Source organism: Pholcus phalangioides, unplaced genomic scaffold (assembly GCF_987345545.1).
Source record: "Pholcus phalangioides strain wild (caught in Gottingen) unplaced genomic scaffold, Ppha-v1.0 ptg000040l_1, whole genome shotgun sequence".
Classification (NCBI taxonomy): Eukaryota; Metazoa; Arthropoda; class Arachnida; order Araneae; family Pholcidae; genus Pholcus; species Pholcus phalangioides.
Window position 1 is genome coordinate 6,104,693 of NW_028301626.1, and position 20,241 is coordinate 6,124,933.

A 20,241-nucleotide genomic window follows, 5' to 3' on the forward strand; every position below is an offset into this window, starting at 1 on the left:
GCAGCACTACACATAAGCATTGCACAGAAACAAACTTCACATCAGGTTTCACTAGATGTACACCCACATTCCCGCATGTACCAGTTCGTTAGAAGTTCCACAGAGGTATATGGACGAGGTGCATGTGTGGTGTAGTTAGTATAGACTCCACCCAGGAAGTCTATGAACTAACTATGCTGTTGCCTGCCTGTCCCAATATGTCCACTCCTTCTATTTCCTGATCTTAAGACTATTAAATCACACATGCACCTCGTTCACATTCCTCTGTGGGATTTCTAACGAATTGGTACACGTTGGAATGTGCATATAAGCATTGTAAACCTAATGTTAAGTTTGTTACTGCCATCTGCCTTCCAGCTTAAAAGATGAGGAAAAAGAACTAGATTTTAATGTAGTGAAAAAAATCTCCATTTTCTTGTTTCAAAAATGATGTAGATGGGCTAAAGATGTTCGTTTAATACTGACTGCTAAGAATGTAACTAATAGATACACAAAAGATCTGGCCTTTCCAATCATCGTCGTGATTTTAAAGTAATAGTTATTGTCGCGGCTGTTAATTGGATGGAAAAACCAGCTAAGCCTTATGTGGGAGTTTATTGAAAAAAAAATTGCAAAAATCATAATGTGAATAGGACTATCAGGCTTACCTTCAAAAGTGCTCTAAATCGGTGTTCTGTAATCTTTTTACACCTGTGACCACTGAAAATAGTTGGAAAAATTTCACAGACCTGTAGAAATTTCTTAAAATGACATATAGATGGCACGTGCATATACTAGTTTATTTCTCTAATGGATTTGCTCCATAAGACACCAAAATAATATTCCATTTTATAAAGGTATACACACACATATAAAAGCATTTACCGCAATGAAGGGACTGTTTTGATTCTATCAAAGACAAGTTTCCGTCTCACAAAGTCTGTTTTAAGACCAACATACACTGCACTGACTTGATAATTGTCACGCCAGTATAGTATATTTTGGCCTTTAGAGAGGTTTCACTGCACAGTTTGGCCATGGTAGCCCAGGTCGATAAGATACTAAAGTTCCAAAAGATGTTTAAAGATGTCGCAAGTTCAATACCTGGTTCGTCCTTGTCAGAAAATTCCTGATGCAGGTACAACAGAAATGGCGACATGATCACAGAAAAATATTGCTACTGCAGGGAGTCCCACATTGATCTGCCACATTGGGAATCGACAATAAACTTATGTCTCAGTCTAATTAGCCCTTGTGTGCAGAAAATGACAGTAGTGTGACAAGAATGATCAAATTCATTGCACAGTGATACCTTGGCATACGATGTTTTGTTCCGGAGTCACATTTGTTGGCCGAAATATTGCTGTATTTGCATTGTATAAGTTTGTGTGCCATCTATCTTTCACAAAAGACGACTGAAAGAAAAGAAAATTTTTTTTGCTCGTCCGTTTTGGGAGCAAGTTTTCTCCGACTATTCCTGCAGCCTAAAGGTAATTCTCAAGAATGCTATGAGCATACTAGCATTTTTATTGCCAATTACATTGTACTGAATCGAGATGAAATATTTCAGTTAATAAGTAAATAAATTTCACAAAAATTAAACTCAGTTCACCAATGTCGATAAACAATGTGTCAATTTGGCTTTGATATTTTTTTGATGATTATCTGAAAAATTGAATACCTGTTAGAACATGGATACACAACCTTTTCAGTCCACATGGGCCAGATATGTAATATTTCTGCCGCTCACAGGTCAGAAACTTCCATATATATCATGACCATATGACTTACATTTTACGGGACATTCTGAGATATAATAGTCGCGCCCAGACTCTTGAAAAATGTGTCGTTTTTTCCAACGAAGCTTTACTTGAATTTTTGAAATTGGGAATTATGATTATTTCATGACTTTATGATAAATATGGCTATTATAATTAATAGATATATTCACCTCCCATAACTGTCGAACATGTACACCTTTTTGATGAATCACATTTTCACCCATTGCGACTCGCAGTAGCCATTGGCAACTTTTTAGTAATAGTTTGCGCTTTACTTATGCTTGACAAGTTTTTTTTACTGCAAGTTAATTATTAATTTTTCCTGAACTTGAAGATATAAAAAATTGATCTGTAGTTGACAGCATCACTTGCATTTGGCATTTTTTGCCTTTATTGACAATTCATTTTACTTGCATTTGATCATTTTTGTGGCTGTAATTTGTAATTGGCACCTTTACTTGTGTTTTTACAATATCTCTTGGTGATACACTCAACGCTCATTATGACGACACCTCGCATTACAGCAACCATTCCATTACGACCGATTAGATTAGTCCCAAATGTTTTCCTATAATGAGGGTATTTTTTATTTTTTGATACAATGACCACTTGATCACGGGCGTCTTAAGAATATCATGGGACCCTGGGCCCATGTGTTAAGACGGAACTGTACCCAATAAAATGTACATTTATGACTGAACGATGGAGAATGTTATAATGAGAATTGACTGCAATTAGTAATATCCCATATGGACCCGATTCCTACTAATTTTTCTTCGAGAAAATATAATCAGCTTAAATATATATTGATTTATATTATATAAATTGATGTATTTGTTTGGAACTCCTTGGGAGACCACATTTGGCCTGCTGGCCTGAGTTAAAACGAAATAAGTTCTTCTAAGAAAGAGATGTTAGGCTTCTAAGAAATTTGTCGAACCCTGACAATGGAGACCACCCCCCCCCCCACCTTTTTTTGATGTGAATAAATCTTTTAAATCATCTGATGATACTGGGCGCATTTGCAAAAAGTTGTGTAATGAAATAATTTGAAACCTCATATCTCCAGAAGTACTGAAAATATGCCAGTGTTTTTTCATGCCAGCGGGTAGATCTCATTATGAGAAATTCAATGATACCACTCTTATTTTAATACCTCTTCTGGTCTGTGAGCACCCGAACCAGTAGCCTGCATTGATAGTTTCCCACAGACAGCAACAGGCCTACCCCACACTGTACAATTATTTAATCATCGCACTTCACTCATACTTAGAAAAATTAATGGAAACACTACACATAACAAGCATTACATGGTAACAAACTTCACGTTAGGTTTACAAAACACACTCCAACATGTACTAATTTGTTAGAAATTCCGCAGAGAAATGTGGACAAGGTGCATGTGCGGTTTAGCAGTGGCCCAGATGCATAATGAAATTGTTTTACGTTTTATCTCTGGAGGTTTGCAACACAAATAGAATTTAATGGGTTTTTTTTTCTTTCAAACCAAACAGACTCTAGTTTATTGCCATAGGTGATTTGCTACCAACATAGTTTTGCTGGAAGTTGAGTGTATTTACCTTACAGTCTGTATACAGTGTTCTGTGTGAATTTCCAAAGCTGCCATCTATACTTGAAATTGTGAGTGAAATATAATGATTGAATATTTGTACTGTTGGTCTCTTTGGCTAGACTTTTTCAAGGGGAGATCAGCTCTCATTCGAGCCTCGAAGATGGGAACCACAGAAAACCAGCGCCTTCTAACTAGAGAGTCTAACCTTCAGCAGACCACCACTGTAGCGCTGGTGGGATTCAAACCCGTTGCCCACTCAACCAACACAGCAGCAATGGCTCAAATCCAATAATATAAGTTCTACTCTGGTTTTGATATCTCTCTTGATTTGGGCACTAGACTCATGGCTTATTTTCGTAAAAAATTTGTTTTATGCTATGTCTCAAGAGGTTCGCAGTGCACATAGAACACAATGGCATCGTCTACCACATTACCCATACTCCTCTTTGTCATCTGATGTGGCCTGCAAAAAATAAATTTCAAGATTGTTTAAGTTGTCAGCAATGCATATTCAGATCCCTGAAATGATCCTAGGCCCATTTCCGAATCACTTGAGTGACCTGTGGCACACCTCCAGTTCACCCAAGTGGAACATGGTACATTAGGAGATAATTCAAGAGGCTGACGGCGCATTTACAGACCACTCAAGTGGCCCGCGACGCACTTTCAGAATACCAGAATGAACTGAGGCACTTTTCCAGATAGCTCATGTGGCGTAGGTTCAGACCAAAAAAATGACTTGCTGCATATTTTCAGATGATTCAAGTGGCCTGTCACTCCCCAAAAGATTGATCACCCTTGATCTTTTAGCTCTTTCAAAGACAAATCCAATGACACCCATTTCATTACGCCAGAACCTATCATGTGATTCATGTCAAAAGCCGCCTCAATTTGTTATTTTTTTATAAAATTCACTTTTATAGGTCTATATCCTTTTATAGCAGGGTATTACTATTACCCCAAACACTCATGGGAAGTAATAATGCAGTTCAACTGCACGTAAAAACAATTAAAAACATCACACTCCGATCTTTTGGTACAACATTTAGTATATCAAGAACTATAATTAAAAAAATGAAAATACATAGAAAGATTTGCATTCACAACCATATGCGATCTCTAGCAAGATGGAAAAAAATGTATCTCGGGTGCTCGTTATGCAGGTACTAGAGATCTATTCAACTTGTAAAATGTTCCTCGCACCTTCGTTCAGCATGTCCTGCACCTCTTTTGCAAACCCCACCTGCGATTTGACAGTACTCAAGTACTGCACGTACGAAAGAACGCCATCCTGAGACTGATTCGCAACAGTGTCGCTCCTACCAAGAACGACGGGCAAAGGAAGATACTGCGCGCCCTCTTTCTGTTGCATCGTGCACTCCTGGATGGTCTTCAAGTTCATCTCTATCTGGTTGCAAATCGAGAAAAACTCTTCGAGAACCTTGTCGATTCGCTGAGGGGCGTCTTCGCTGCTCTTGCCAGCCGCTGTGTGGTATATATTGGCGCCGGCGGCCTTCATGACGTTCGCCAAGGACTCCTTCAGGGACCGTATCTGCATCTTAACCTTGGCTACGATGTCGAACTTGAGCTCGACCTGCTGGGCCGGATTAGGATGCTGCTGCGGTTGCTGGGGGTGAGGCACCTGTGGCGGGGGCAACGACGGGGGATGAAGTGGGGGTCCTTGCACCCCTGGGTGAGGAGGCGGTGGTGGCCCACCTTGCATCATGGGTGCTGGCATCATCTTGGCGAGATTCAAAGCGATACCGTCGATTCAGGGATCGCACAAACGAAATATGCACTGTTTTTTTTTAAATAAAAAGCGTATTAAAGCATTGTCTTGACACTAAACACGTGCTGATTGATTGAAAAATTCACATAAAGCGGCTAATAAGTGAGCTTTGATCGAAAACGTCCTCACCAGTAAGAAATCAGAGCGTTTGACGAAGTTCTGTTTTGGACGTCTTTGATCGCTCGTTTTTATTAAAGTACACAAACAAACTTACAGGTCACGTGATCAGATTCAATTAATCATTCACCGCTGAACAGTAGTTGTTGTTGGCTACAAATAAAAGTTTATGATATAAATGGAATTCTTATTGATACAAAAATTAAAAACTGATTTTCCAAAATTTTTTATCAATATAAAAAAATGTATACGAAAATCACCAAAAAAAATGTACACTACACTCTTCCTGCTCAAATCACACAAGCGCCATCTATTACTCAAATTTCTAAACGAAGGAGTAATCGATTGGTAAGAAAAATAAAATCCGATTTATCATGTTAACCTTGGATATAGCTCCCCACTCTTCGAACGGGCCCTAATGGAAAAAAGATTTGACAACCTTCGAGAGAATTTTCAATAGCCTTCTTTCAAACTTAATAAACTTGTTTTCTAAAAAGTTTGGTTGATTTCCCATGACCCTTGAATCAAGGACCCTTTAGTCTCATAAACCCCTTGGTGGTGGCCACGGTCACACTACACGTTATTTTAAAAATCCTTTCTAGTCCAAGAGCCTGAGATTCAACCGGTTTTTTTTAAATTACACAAAACTCTATTTCTCTCTCTCAGAGGAGCCCACAAAAAATTCTAGATTGGGGACCTCCCCCCACGCACCCCATAAAGATTCCGGCTCCGAAAAAGTGCGCTGGTCCTAGTTTCGGTTTCCTCAAAATAAGTGATTGAATTAATTTCGGTTCAATAAAATTCCTAAAAGTACTTTCACTAGGGGGCACCCGGGTTTGAACCGGGGACCTCTCGATCTGCAGTCGAATGCTCTACCACTGAGCTATACCCCCCGATGGTAAGCACGTCGAAATTATGCAATTGTCAAGGTAATCTCAAGAGTATAGGGTTTCGAAATTTGTAAAGATGTTTTTCTGCCCAATGTTTATAGAAATGGTGACAATTGATTTAATGTGGTTTTTGTTCATTTGTACTGCCATCTTTTGATTGCATTATCAATATTGAATGACTGATAAAAGTGATATTTTTCTTCTCCTTCAGATCATGTGAGGATTCCGGGAAGGAAGGGAGGAGCGATCACCCCTCCCCAAGAGCCAGAAAATGAGAGAAATTTGTATAAAACCTTACAAGCTACAGCATAACCATAAATCCGCCTCTACTTGATGTCAGTATCATCATTGAAGGAAGCTCGGGCCCAGCGCGGCATCATCCAATGCTTATAGGCTGACAGGGCTGCAGCCCTTTGGCGCCCGGGATGGTTATCATTTTTTCGTTTTTTACACTGTAGATTTACTATGTGTGGGGGGGGGGGAGGACTCTGAAAGATCGCCCAAGATCCCTGCCTAGGAACCCTACTGCCGGAGGGGAGAGGGCATAAGCAAATTTTATGGGAAACAAAAAAACGAAACACCGTCATGACATCATCGACTTTAACAGTGGAGGGAAGTGGCAAAATAACTTTTCGCCACCATGGGTCACCACAGCTAGAGCTGTGCCCTTCGGAGGGGCTCAGACCAAGATTTTTTACGAGTCCCTGCAAAGTATAAGTAAATTTACACGTACTTTAAAAAACAAAAAAAAAAATGAGTGGAGCTGTCAGTCCTCTGCAATGTGGAGGTCCCTGTCCCTTTATCCAGGGCTGGACTTCGGCAGGTGCGAAGGGTGCATCCGCACCGGGCCGCTAAATTTTAGGGGCCGCAAAACCGAATAAAAATACTTTGATTATATTGAGTTACATCCTGACTTCTTAACAAAGCAATAGCTTAAAATTCTGTCCAAGACCGGGAACCTGCAAGTATATGGTTTTGACAGATCTTTTCAAACCAGGGGCCTAGGCAAATATGAATATTTAGAGTCCCCTTATATAGAGTGCTCTTTGAACAGAGGCGGGGGAAGGACCTCTGCTATAATGCAAAAGGCAGCCAATTTCGTAGCCCTGAAAATTTATTGAGCCTTGGACACGTCCCTCATTTGCCCATGTGAGGAAGAGGCCCGGCTCCAAGCCAAGAGCATATGCGGGTTTGATGTCCCGGGTGCTGACTAGAAAGACTGGTGAATTCTAGCCTTAACGACGAATTGAAAACTACACGGGGAAGGGGGGAGGAACAAAAAACAAGCTTTCCCCAGCCGGAAGTGTATTTAGTTGCAGCTCTAGGTAGATAATCCGTTTCAAGCTCTGACAGCCCTTCCATTGTGGTGCTCTGTGTACATATGTACCACGCCCGTCCTGTAGCCGAAAGGTTCCTTATGCATCTTCTCTCGGTGCCAAGGACACTACTACTGAACCACACATGAAACATCGTCCATATTCCTCTGCGGAATTTCTAACCAATTGGTACACGTTGCAACGTGAGTGTATTTCTAGTGAACATGACGTGAAGTTTGTTTCTGTGTAATTCTAGTTGTGTGTGTATAGTGCTTCCATCTGCCATCAATTTTTCTAACTATGAGTGAAGTGTAATGATTGAATAATTATATTGTTTTTAAGACCTGTTGCTCTCTGTGGCGAGACATTTTAACGGGGAGATAGCTCGCATTCGCGCCTCGAAGTAGGGAACACACATAAAACCAACTTCAGCCAACCTTCACTCTGACCACTCGACCACCATAGCGACTGCCGAGGACGCTGGAGGATCTGCAAAAATCATTTTACTGGTCCGCAAAGTAGTTTCCGCAGTGGGCCGCGAAATACCTAAGCTCGTCCCTTGGGCGGCTTTGGCAAGGGTGCAAGAGTTGCAGTGCACCCGGGCGGCAGGTTTCGAGGGACGGCAGCTTAGGTTTTAGTTAGACACCAAAATTTTTAAAAATTTCCAACATTAAAATATCACATGACATAACACTTTTCACCCATACTTTGACAATGAAGATGTTAAAAAAAACATGAGGGAACAGACAAAGTCGTCTGAAGCCATAATACCAAAAAACAAGAATATACTCAGTCAAGAGGGGGCAAATGTGAATTTTGGTGCCCCCCATTGTCCCACGCCAGGGTAGTGCTGACAAGCGGGACCGTAACTAGGAAGAAGCAGGTGGGTCTGGTGCTCTGAGCGCCGGATCAGAGGGGCTCAAATTTCACTTTTTAACCTCTCTGTCAACAATACAACGGTGAGCTAAAATGCGTGCTTGCACCTGATGATCATGCATCTAGTTGTGGCCTTGCTGACAGGGCTTCGAACGATTCTCTTTTTTTTCCATGCTATGAATTCACTATAGATGGAGACAAAGGTCCTGCTTTAGTTTGTGTGTGTGTGTGGGGGGGGGGGGGGAGGATAGTAATGATTACTCATCAATGAAATGTAATGTGGATCAAGTTATCTGGAGTAATTACGAACGGTAAAATAACGTTGGAACCAAATGCGGGACAGTTTCTTCAGACGCGGAATGTATGGATCACGAGCATTTTGTTCGGTAAACAGTGATGTATGGCTTTGTACTTAAAAAATTAGGTTTGCCTCAGGGTCACCTGGGCTAAAATCCTGTCATCTTTTTCGTAAAGGTCTTCTTTAAGGGTGGCAGGTAAGCTTGAGCCGTCTCTGCCCCATTCCATGACAGAATTCCCTGTTAAAACGTGACAAGATTTTTTTTTCAAAGAAAGCACTGAATATATTGATGAACTGGGGAGACAATTTCGTGAATAAAGAATATCCTTCGCGATTGTGTTTTTCCTGAGATAACAGCCAGAAAATCGAAAAAGGAAAAGAACGAAAAGACAAACGTTATCGGTACCAAATGTTATCACAACACACAACAAAAACACCTTCGACGGCGTTTGTTGTCATTGCACACAGTCTTCATCATGGCGACGACATCATCATCATCATCATCATCGGTGTCGACCATCGAATTGACGTCTGTCCCTTTCCAACCTAGAAGGTAAACAAAATAATTTTATACAATCTTTTTTCTTTCTTGTTAATAATCGTCACTGTTATTCAGGTTATGTCATGGACAATGACCCCCCTCCAAAAGGTCGGCTGATAGGTCTAAGGGTGGGGGGCCAAGGTATTGGAACCGTGGCCCACTGTGCCGGTATCTTCAGCCCTTTGAGCAGGGGTGGCTTCTGCCCTGGGGTGCGGTGCACCCAGGCATCTGGTTGGAAGGGGTGGCCGCCGAGGCTTTTGTTTAAGCACAAAATTTTGAAATAATAAAAATTCAGGAGACACCACACGCAGTCACTCTTTTGAGCCATGTTTTGACAACGAAGATGTTAAGAAAACTTGAAGAAACAGACAGGGGGCCTGGGTCCGTAATACCATAAACAAGAACTGACTCTGTCTCACAGGGCAAGTGTGCATTTTGGAGACCCCAACCCAGTAATGTCTCTGGATTGGGCAAAGAAAGAATTCGTGTTCCCACTTATTCAAGGCCTAGATCTAGAGCACCAAAACCCATAGAGAAAAGGTATAGAAGCCCTTTACCTCCTCCTTTAACTCCCTTGCATTCCCCTATTTTCTGCCCTAGGAACCTTGCCATCCGATAGCTTTATTGAATCTCAGAAAACATATTTCTCCAAATGAACCACCCCTAAACCAGCACCACCCGACTGAGGAAAAAATTTGTTGAACAGGTAGTTTCGTAGAGATACCGCCGCCCCTCGAGGTGTTAAGCGGCACAACAGAAATCACTAATTAACTTCTCTACGATCACGGGCGTAATTACGTCCATTGGAATAAATTCAAACATCAGTGGAATAAATTCAAACACCAGTGGAATAAATTCAAACACCAGTGGAATAAATTCAAACATCAGTGGAATAAATTCAAACAAGTTCTGTGTTTTCTTTCCTCTCTCTTTACCATCGTGAAGATTTATAACAACAATTGCTTAATTGCTTTCTCTTTCCCTAATTTCACTTCTGATTTTTTTCCCACGCATATAATGAATTTTTCTATGCATGTAAGAGCGGAAGAGAATACGTATGGAGAGGGTGAAAAGAGGGCTCTAAAAGAAAAAAATCTCTTATTAACCTTATCTGTTATACATACTTTTTCCTTTATATATATATCCCCCCCCCCTTCCTTTTCAATAACACGTGGTTAGGTCAGGACAAGGTTACCAGATTTATCGCCGATTCGTGAAATAGAGATAATCCAGATTTCTTGCCAAGAGCTTGTCCGTGAAGTGGTCAATTCCCTTCACACACAAAATGCGTATCTTTTTTAATTAGGTAGAATTCCTTCCGATTTTCAACAGGTATACAGTACGGGGGGGGGCATAAGAATAAAGTTCCCATTGAGAAAAATCACCCTTACTAAATATCTGGGTTTGCGTCGATGGTGAAATGTCTCTAAGAAGACGAGATATCTCGTCAATGCCGCTTGAAGGATTAACACAGGCTTTTCTATTATAAAATTCATTGAGTAAAAAACCAAAAACTGTAACAATATTCATCCTGGGACCCAAGTCCTCTCAGCCCCATATAGAGGGGCGTCATGCAGGGTTACATATCGTCCAATCTCATGCTAGGAGCACGAAAGAGCAGATTTTCACCTTTTTTTTTTAATCAGCTGGTTGGATACCGTATTTTGCCATCTAACTTTTGCCTATGAAACGAGTGCCGTCTTAACACATGGGCCCGTTCGGACACGGCTCGGGGGCCCCCTCAAGAGCATGGTGGGGTAGGGGGCATAAGAATGAGATATGATTAAAATTTTCGAGAGTGAGCATGTAAATTGGTGGACAAGTTTTTCAAGCCAGGTAGAGGCCTCAGAAAAATCTTTTTGCCCGGCGAATGGCCCAAGATGCTCTTAAGACGGCCCTGCCTGAAACGCGAATGAGCATCCCTGTTGAAACGTGTTACAAAACATTTCAGAAAAAATAACTTCTATAGAGTATAATGGGTAGATTAAACATTCAAATGTTATTTCCCACGTTCTCCCCCTCCCCCAAGGACATGGCACATTCATGCTTCTAGCATGGGGGGGGGGGGCAGCGATATTATTGTTTTCGCATTTCTCAAACATTGTAATTTTTCTTGAATATGAAAAGCCGGGTCGAGAAATGTATCGGGGTGGGCCATTCTATCACCTCATTTTGATGCTTTTTATAATATATCTTTTAATGAGGCAGCTAGTGTAGCCAACAGCCGAAAACTTTTCCAACTAGATTCTTCATCAAAAACAACTAGAAAAAGGTCTTAAACAATCGGAGCAATTATTCCTATGACCATGCTTCCCGTATTTTCACATAATTTAATTTTTTGCGTTATAATAGACTACCGGAACTTGGGGTTACTTGGACCCAAAAAAGTGAACATTTATGTATATTTATTATTAAAGGACAGTCTTAAAAACATTAATTATGCTGATTAACTAATTTTTACTACTCATATGACTTTTTTTTCCTTCGATTCTAGGGTTTTTTTCAAACCAAAATTTCAATTTTATTCATATATAATAAATGATTGAAATTTGTATTGGAGTAAACCCCGGGTTCGGGTAACTTGGACCCAAGTTACATTTCCCATGAAATAATAAATTTAAATAGGTAATGTGCTAGGACCAAGTAGGACCAAGGATTTGGAAATGAAACATTTTTAGAGCCATTTTAGTGGCAAGAATTTTTATGTAACTTGATATTATGTTTGAAAATACATAACAAATTCTTTGATGTTGAATGAGATATTTTAGCACTCCTTTATATCTTTCTACCTAGTCCCAATCGGTGGCGTATTTAAAGAGGGGCGTAGAGGGATTAGCCCCCAGAACGGCAAATTCAAGGAGCGATAAATTTGAGGAATGATTGACCAATTAGTAGAATGGGAGAAGAGCGTCAAAATTTGTATAAATATATACTTTCAATAAATCCACCTCTGCCCAGACAGCTAGGGGGCTAGGTCAGTGAGAGACTAAGAAAGTGACCTAGAGAGTTTGCAAGCATGTGAGTGAGCAAAAGAGTGACTTGAAGCATGTGTGAAGGTGTAAATGATCAAAAGAGTGACACAGCAAGGAACCATGTCAGTGAGCAGGCAAAAGAGTGACCTAGAGTGTGTGTAAGCATGTGAGTGACAAAAACAGTATGCAAGCATGTGAGCGAAAAAAAACAGTGTGCAAGCATGTGAGCGGGGAAAAAACAGTGTGTAAAGCATGTGAGCGGGGAAAAAACAGTGTGTAAAGCATGTGAGCGGGGAAAAAACAGTGTGTAAAGCATGTGAGCGGGGAAAAAACAGTGTGTAAAGCATGTGAGCGGGGAAAAAACAGTGTGTAAAGCATGTGAGCCACAAAAACCAGTGTGCAAGCATGTGAGTGACCAAAAAAATGTGCAAGCATGTGAGTGACCAAAAAAATGTGCAAGCATGTGAGTGACCAAAAAAATGTGCAAGCATGTGAATGACCGAAAGAGTGACTTGAAAAGTGTATGAGCATGTGAATGACTAAGATAGTGACTTAAAAGACACACGTGTACTTGCAGGAGGGGGAGGCCAAGTGGGTTATAGTAAAGGGGGCGAATTGAGGAAAGAGAGAAAATAGTCAAGAAAATTAGACTAGAACGGGAGAAGGCGGCAAAATTCGTGTAGCCTGCAGGCTCTGGTCCTAATAATGATAATAATGTTTTAATTTTTTACGTATTTAAATGGCTGAGCGGAATGAAGCTTAATTCACCGATTCCGCGGCGCAAATTCTTATGGCCGTTTATCGGTCTTATTAATGGGCACCCTCTGTGAGGTACCTATGGTGGAAAGTGTGTGTTTGATGTTGGCAGATTTGAAAAATTTTCAAGTCCGGGAACAAAGCCGCTCAGTTTTAACGAAATTTTGCAAATAAATGCCACCACTGAAAAGTATCTTGCGTGTGACTAAAGCGTGTAAAAAAAAGTGAAGATGAAAGTTATATCGGGTCACAAAAATTCATGTTTTTATCACAAAGCAACATAACCTGAACTAAGAAAAGACGGGAAGAGCTGGTACATAGTTTAGCGCCTGTGATGCTACCTGTAGAGCAGTAGTTCTCAACCTATGGAAGCCCACGGCCCAGTTGATTTCGTTCTTGTAAGTGGACTACAGGTGGACTAACGAAAAAAAAAATGGTACAAATGAAATCGCGGATCACACTGCGGCCCTGTTTGACTGATGTCAGGACCCGGTGGTTGAGAAATACTGCTGTAGAAAAGATGTGGAATCACAGGTCCACATTTTCATAACAGCAGTGTCACTGGAGTTATTTAAAACATTTTTTGCTTGGGTTCAAGTAAGCCTCCCCCCCCCCCCCCGGGCCCAAGTAACTCTAGTTTACGGTACTACAGTCGATGCTCAATATAACGACCCCCTTCGTTCCGTTGGAAATGGATGTTATGTTGGGCGGGTCGTTGTATCGAAAGTAAATCATATATGATAGTCATACTATGAAAACATTTTGGACTTATCCTACCAGTCGTTGCAATGGAATGGTCGCTTTAACGTAGGGTCGTTATAACGAGCGTCGACTGTACTATTAAAGATACACAGGAAAATTAAAAAAAAAACGGTTTTTCCTGGTCCAACCAGCAACTGGATAGGTATTTTTTCCAAATAATTGGCCAAAGAAAAAGAAAGACCAGATCTAGTTTTAAAACAACCAAGTTGGCAACACCGTTAACAGCTCAACGATAAAAAAGTGTCCATATTTTAATTTTTGGAATTCGGGAGCTAACTCTACACGCACGGGGAATTTCAAACGAACTGGGATATATGGGAACTGTATATATAAATGCCCTCTCTCACATGGGAAATAGAAGAATTTTCACCAATGACTGCTCTACATTTCTTACCTTACGAAGAAAAAAAGCCGTCAAGCTGGTGTCAGAACTCTCAATGCTACCCCAATATTTGCACATGTGATGACACAGTTACGCGTGTTTCGTGTTAGCGTATGTGCTGCCATCTGATTTCCGCATTACAAATGATAATGGCAGATTCTAAATTTTGGCAGAACACCAAAAATTTGCTACAGAAGCTGATATTACGCTGAAATAGCCTACACCAGGATTGCCATTGACGCGGAAATCAGTGACGTAGGATCACGGCGTAATCACCTCGGAACGTTCACCTGAATAAGAAAACGTCAGTGGCACGTTGCGAAAGCGCGTTATCGACACCTCAGATACGCTGTGACAATTGAATGAAGAATATCGGGAATAATGGACAATATATCGACGACACAGAATATTTCTTCTACTCTAATGCGGCCCTGTACCCATTATGCCATTTTAGATTTACATATAAAGCTAGAACTCCTTGAAATACTAAAGTGACTCATTTGCCATCTTCGGGTGATTTTTCTGAAGCCCTAGACGGAAAATTCTGGAAAAATGCAACTATTTCTCGTTTTAATGAAGCCCCCCCCCCTCCCTCTCTTCTCTTGTGGGACCATTCTTTAAGACGGCACTGAGATGCAGTATGGTTGGTTTACGTGGTCTTTCTGCTATGTTCATCTCATGACAGATGGAGTAGGGTTCACGTGGTACTCCTGCCAAAACATCTTTTGACAAATAGAGTATGGTTCTTGTGGTCCTTCTGCTATATGCATCTCGTGACAGATGGAGTATGGTTCTTGTGGTCCTTCTGCTATATGCATCTCGTGACAGATGGAGTATGGTTCTCGTGGTATTTCTACAACGAACATCTCGTAATAAATAAGATGTGGTTAATACGATCCTTTTGCTATACATATCTTGTGACAGAGGATGGTCGTGGTCCTTCTGCTATATACATCTCAGTAGTAAATTGCCCATAGCGATAGACCAGAGTTGTGCTCGTTTTGAAAGAAAAAAGTCCTTTCAGTTCGAGTTAATGGCGAGCCTAGACGCTGGAAGAAATAATTATTATTATAGCAGAGAGAAAAAAAGCTAACTGAAGAAAATGGCCGACCAAGAAGAAAAGCGCCAACAGGCTAGAAAGGAAATCGCCAAAGAAAAAAAGGAAAGGAAGTTGGAAGAAATACTATAGCTGCTCACGCACAGGGTGATTCCATAATTCCCATTGATGCATTTTGCTGGCGAACTGTTGATCTTCGAGAATGCAATCCAATTAAAAAAAATACCAAAATAACGTGCAGACGTTATCCATATTGTAAGGGATTGTACAGTAATTAACCCTTTAAGCGGTAATGGCGAGATATCTCGCCTTCATAAAAGTCTTGTTGTTTATTTTAGCATTGACAAGCCCTTTTTGTAGAAATGATTTCTTAATAGAAAAATTTTCCCTATACGCCTTAGTTTGCATCTGCTGAAAATCGAAAGAAGGCCTACTTAATTAAAAAATATATATGGCATTTTTAACGGGGGCAATTGCTGTTTAAAGGGTTAAAATACAGAAACTAACTTTTTATACGAACACCCTGTCCTCAAAAACCCAATAAAAAGTTGATGTCCTGTGGGGTCATTCAAGTATTACATCAGCATCGTGGGGGGGGGGGTCGGATTTGCTGACTTTTGATGGCATGGGGGGTGGAGCGGTTTGAAGGTTGCTTACGTGATCAACCACCCCTTTTTGAAGATGTGAAATATTCTAAGCTGCTGACGAAATTTTGCTGACATCAGGGAGGGGGGGGGGGTCAGTGTTTTGCTGACTTTTGCTGACAAGGTAGAGGGGGTCAAAAATGGCTGAAAATCTGCTTACGCAATACTTGAATGGCTCCTATGTGTTAGGAGGTACCAAGGCAGAGCTGACGAAATTTTGCTGACAACGGGAGGGATCAAAAGGGCTAAAAAATTGCTGACGTAATATTTGAACCGCCCCTTAGGGGTCATTCAAGTATTACGTCAGCATCGAGGGGGGAGTTTCGGATTTGCTGACTTTTGATGACAGGGGGGGGGAGAGGGGTTTGAAGGTTGCTTACGTCATCAACCACTTTTTTTTGAAGATATGAAATATTCTAAGCTGCTGACGAAATTTTGCTGATGGGGGGAGGGAGGTCAGTGTTTTGCTGACTTTTGCTGACAATGGGGGTCAAAAATGGCTGAAAATCTGCTTACGTAATATTGAATGGCCCCTGTCTCAACCGAGGCCGACACCGAAAATTCCACTTTTCTAAGCGCAATATTGACAGAGATATTTGAATTCAAAAATCGAAGGAAATTTGGGAAAGAACGACATAAACTAACAAACAACGCTTTTTTTCCCTGATATATTTTGCATAATAACGGGATTTATCAAATACTAGCTGTAATACCTGGCGCTGCCCGGGTTTTCTTCAGTGAGGCTGTTTGGATCACGTGATATCTCCCTCTTCCTTTGAGGGACATGCAAACTGTGTCTAAGTTAACCAATATGACGACTTCTTGCGCGACTCGTGAAATAAAGAAATCCAGATTTAAAGGAACATAGAAAAATGAATACTTTTTTTCCTTTTTTTAGGGGCGCTAAGTATTTCACTTCCCCCCACCCTGAACTTCAAATTATCTATCTCTGCATGTTTCTGCTTCCAAAAATGCTTAGTTAAAGTTGTGAAATTTCTTCAATGTACTTTACGGGCCCATAATTAATTTTAAAATATCCTAACCCCACATGAATTCATACAGTTGAATATTAAAAGACAATACAGTGAACTTAATTTTCATGCTTGAGAGGATATAAATAAGTTGAAATCAATGTTATTGCATGGATATCTAACTCAAAAGTAGGTCCGGCTAATTAATTACTTCATATTTAATCTCCTGGGCTTCGTATATCTCTAAGCGAAACTCAATATTTCAAAACTCGAGAATTCAATACAATTTTTTAAATTATTTATGTGTCTGAAAACCCCACCAAATTTCAGCATTTCTACAGTAAAATCGGCAATTTTAACACTGATTTCTATGAGGATCAACCCTTTTCCTGACCTTCAAACAGATGCTGATGATGATTATGACGTCTGTTCAAAAAGCCTCATTGCTGAGAGTATTGAAAATTTGAAAATGTGGCAAACCATTATAAAGTCATAAACTATTATACGTATACATATACTTGCAGGGTTAAAGAAGTGACAAACCGTTGTAAAGGCATATACACGTCTGAAACGCATTGCAAGGGAACCACGGTAACCAAAGTAAACGTTTCGAAAGTGATTGTTGATGCCCAAAAAACATTGTTGCCCTACGGGTTTTTGCCCATTTGGGGCATTTGCCCTGCTCTGACGAAATTTTAAAGTAGTCAATCGTTTAAGTCGGGTCCCATTTGGTATATATTCAAAATTTGGCGACGATCGATCTAAATTTGTAGATTTGTATAGAGTAACACACACACACACACACACACACACACACACACACACACACACACACACACACACACACACACACACACACACACACACAGAAAATCAATTTTATATATATAGATACTGTAACATATACGCCAGGGGGTTCTTAATCTATTGGTTGAGACCCAAACTTGGTCGCAGGGCTTCCGCGATTAGTCGTACTAAGTCTCTTACAGTTAGGTATTCTTAAGCTATGGGTCACAGCCAACACTATCTATAGCAGAAGACCTCCGCGTGAAGCTTGTGACGTCACTGAAGATCATCTCACCTATAGCTATTGGATATACTACAAAAAGGGTAAATAAGGCGCGTGCGTCTGCCTGATACATCCAATGGCTATAGGTGAGGTGATCTTATTCAGTGACGTCACGAGCTCTTTTCGCGGCGGCCTTCTGCTATAGATGGAGTTGTCACAACCCGAGTTTGATTCGCAAGGCTTCCGAGATGGGTCGTACAAATCGTCTTACAGCTAGGGATTCTTGAGCTATGAGCCACAACACGAGCTTGATTTGCAGGAGCCTCCTAGATGGGTCGTTCAAATCTACTTATAGCCCTATCATAAATGCACTTATTGCGTCACTTGTATCTCTAATTTCACAAAAAATAAACAGTTCCAGGGTCGCGAAGCTCATCTCTTTGTTAATTTGGGTCACGGCTAAAAAAAAGTCAAGAACCCTTGATATATGGTGTAACATTTAAATGGATTGTTTAATAGTGTTTGCTAATAATAGTTGGAAACAGTATGATGTGATTTAGGGAAATTTTTCTTTGATTTTACAAAATTTTACCAAATAAAATTTGTAAAAATTTGAGTAAAATATATACTATGCAAGGGTCTGTTCAGCAAAAATTTGGGTCCGTTTTTTGGAATCTTAAAAAAAAACTGACCCTTTGCAAAATATAAATGGACAAAACATAAATTTGAAATTCGTTCTTTTGCACAAAATTAACAAAACTGTTTTGCTTCCGACAAAATTATTTACTTTTAACAAAATTATCGATCTTTCCACAAAAATAAAGAACATTCTCTCAAAAACAGGAGCATATAAATAAAATTTCTGGACAAACCCCCTGCTATTATAAACTGGAGCCCCCCCCCCCCCCTGAAACATGTCAATCTACTGTATTGATTTTTGATTATAATAACTGTAACATTGGCAGTTATATTTTTCGCCATGCAAAAAAAAAACGTGTTTGTGGTCCTTCAAAGATTAGGTTGGAGTTCGATTTAATCGAATATTCAATATGGAATTATCTGAAAAATACAAATGTGCTAGCTGAAATCGAAAGATAATTATATCAAAACTATATAACGTTTCCATGTGGAATTTTATCAAAAACATTTTCATAATAACGACGTATTTTTCGCAAAACTCTCAAATTATTCAGTGAGTCAGTATTGAGTTTTAAAAAACAAACAATATTTTCAATTTCGGAGATGATTTTTACGTATCTAAAATATCTGGCCAAGGTTGTTTGCCGTGAAGAAATATTCGCATTGTGCAAAAAATAGTAAAATAACATGAGTCCTAGGGCTAGAACTCTGTCAGCTCCTACCCCACCTTGTTGGAGCTATGACGTCACCTGATGGACAGTGGGACACTTCTTGAAACAGTCACCTGTCAAGGAAACAGTTATTTTCCGGATATTATGCTGAGGTGAGCTCTCAGCGCCTCACGACACAGTGCGTGAAATTAGGAAGGCAGATTCATGTGTCTCCAGTGGTGTAGATGGTAGCATGCTTGCCCGGTATGCAAGAGGGCCTGGGTTCGAGTCCAGGCGGAGACGTGATGACTTTTCTTTTCGAGCTCCCCTCAGCATAATATCCGGAAAATAACTGTTTCCTTGATATCTCTGGCTGAGAAAAAAGCCATCTATATCTCTCAGTCACCTGTCAGTTATCTATCTTTGACCTTTGAAAACCAAACACACCCCGCTTCCCATCTCATTGAGATATCGAAGCGTTCCTGGAGGACGGGTGTGTCTGGAAATTTTATTAAATATCCTCAGAATAATGAATGAAATATTACCTATAGATTGCACATATAAATTCACTTATAATCAATGTTCGTCAATGGACGTATCATAATATACGGAGAAAGAAATTAAAGAACTCCGAAAGGTATAACCGCCAGATCACGCTCATCTTATAGTAAAGAGTTGATTTGAAATCGCAGTATCGCCAAGACTAATTAAGATTGATTGTCTCTGGAATATAATCTCAATTTACAATTTGATTAGACATTCGTCAGTACAAAATGTCGATAGGCGCAACGTCGCTTGGCTCTCAGTAGATGAGTTTCAGCGACGAGGCCGCAGATCGTATATTCTAGTAGGGTCCGGGCGAAAGGACCTAGCTGGTACATAGTCGTCATCAGCACCTCGTTTACGCTTCGTGCCAACCCATTTGGTATGGATATGATGAAGATTTTTGTCCAGGAATTGGATCAGCTGGCGAAGTCGGCCGAAGTTGATGGGGCTCTGAAGTACGCGTCGCTTCCAGCAAAGCTTTCCATTATCCGGAATGTGGCCGAAATGGAACTGTTTAGTGTGCGGGCAGGAACACAGATAATGCTGTAATGTCCCGACTTGACCACAACGACACTTGTCATTGTTTGACTTTTTAAAACGTTCTAAATATACTGGTAACGGACCATGCTCTGTAACCATAATAATCTTTTCGGCGACCAAATGAAAGGATGCCAGCGAACATGCCGTTGGATT

The 20,241-nt window shown here is 40.3% G+C and overlaps 2 protein-coding genes and 1 non-coding gene across 3 annotated transcripts in view; 1 reads left to right on the forward strand and 2 right to left on the reverse strand.

Annotated features, from left to right (window-relative positions):
• Positions 1 to 4,344: 4,344 nt before the first annotated feature.
• Positions 4,345 to 5,316, reverse strand: ix (mediator complex subunit intersex). The gene has a single exon (XM_089254235.1). It carries the CDS (start codon positions 5,072 to 5,074, stop codon positions 4,508 to 4,510), a length of 567 nt encoding a protein of 188 aa, XP_089110361.1. The 5' UTR covers positions 5,075 to 5,316; the 3' UTR covers positions 4,345 to 4,507.
• Positions 5,317 to 6,060: 744 nt separating this feature from the next.
• TRNAC-GCA (transfer RNA cysteine (anticodon GCA)) lies at positions 6,061 to 6,132 on the reverse strand. The gene has a single exon. It is a non-coding gene; the product is annotated as a tRNA-Cys (tRNA).
• Positions 6,133 to 9,047: 2,915 nt separating this feature from the next.
• LOC149065332 (sodium-coupled neutral amino acid transporter 9 homolog) overlaps positions 9,048 to 20,241 on the forward strand; it is a 61,075-nt gene continuing 49,881 nt past the window's right edge. The window contains exon 1 of the mRNA XM_089254126.1: positions 9,048 to 9,172. Coding sequence (XP_089110252.1) covers positions 9,096 to 9,172 — 77 coding nt within the window. The 5' untranslated portion in view covers positions 9,048 to 9,095. The remainder of the gene's footprint in view (positions 9,173 to 20,241) is intronic.

Bases quoted from the DNA above. Each gene is read 5' to 3' on its own strand.
- ix (XM_089254235.1), bottom strand. From the start codon at position 5,074: ATGATGCCAGCACCCATGATGCAAGGTGGGCCACCACCGCCTCCTCAC.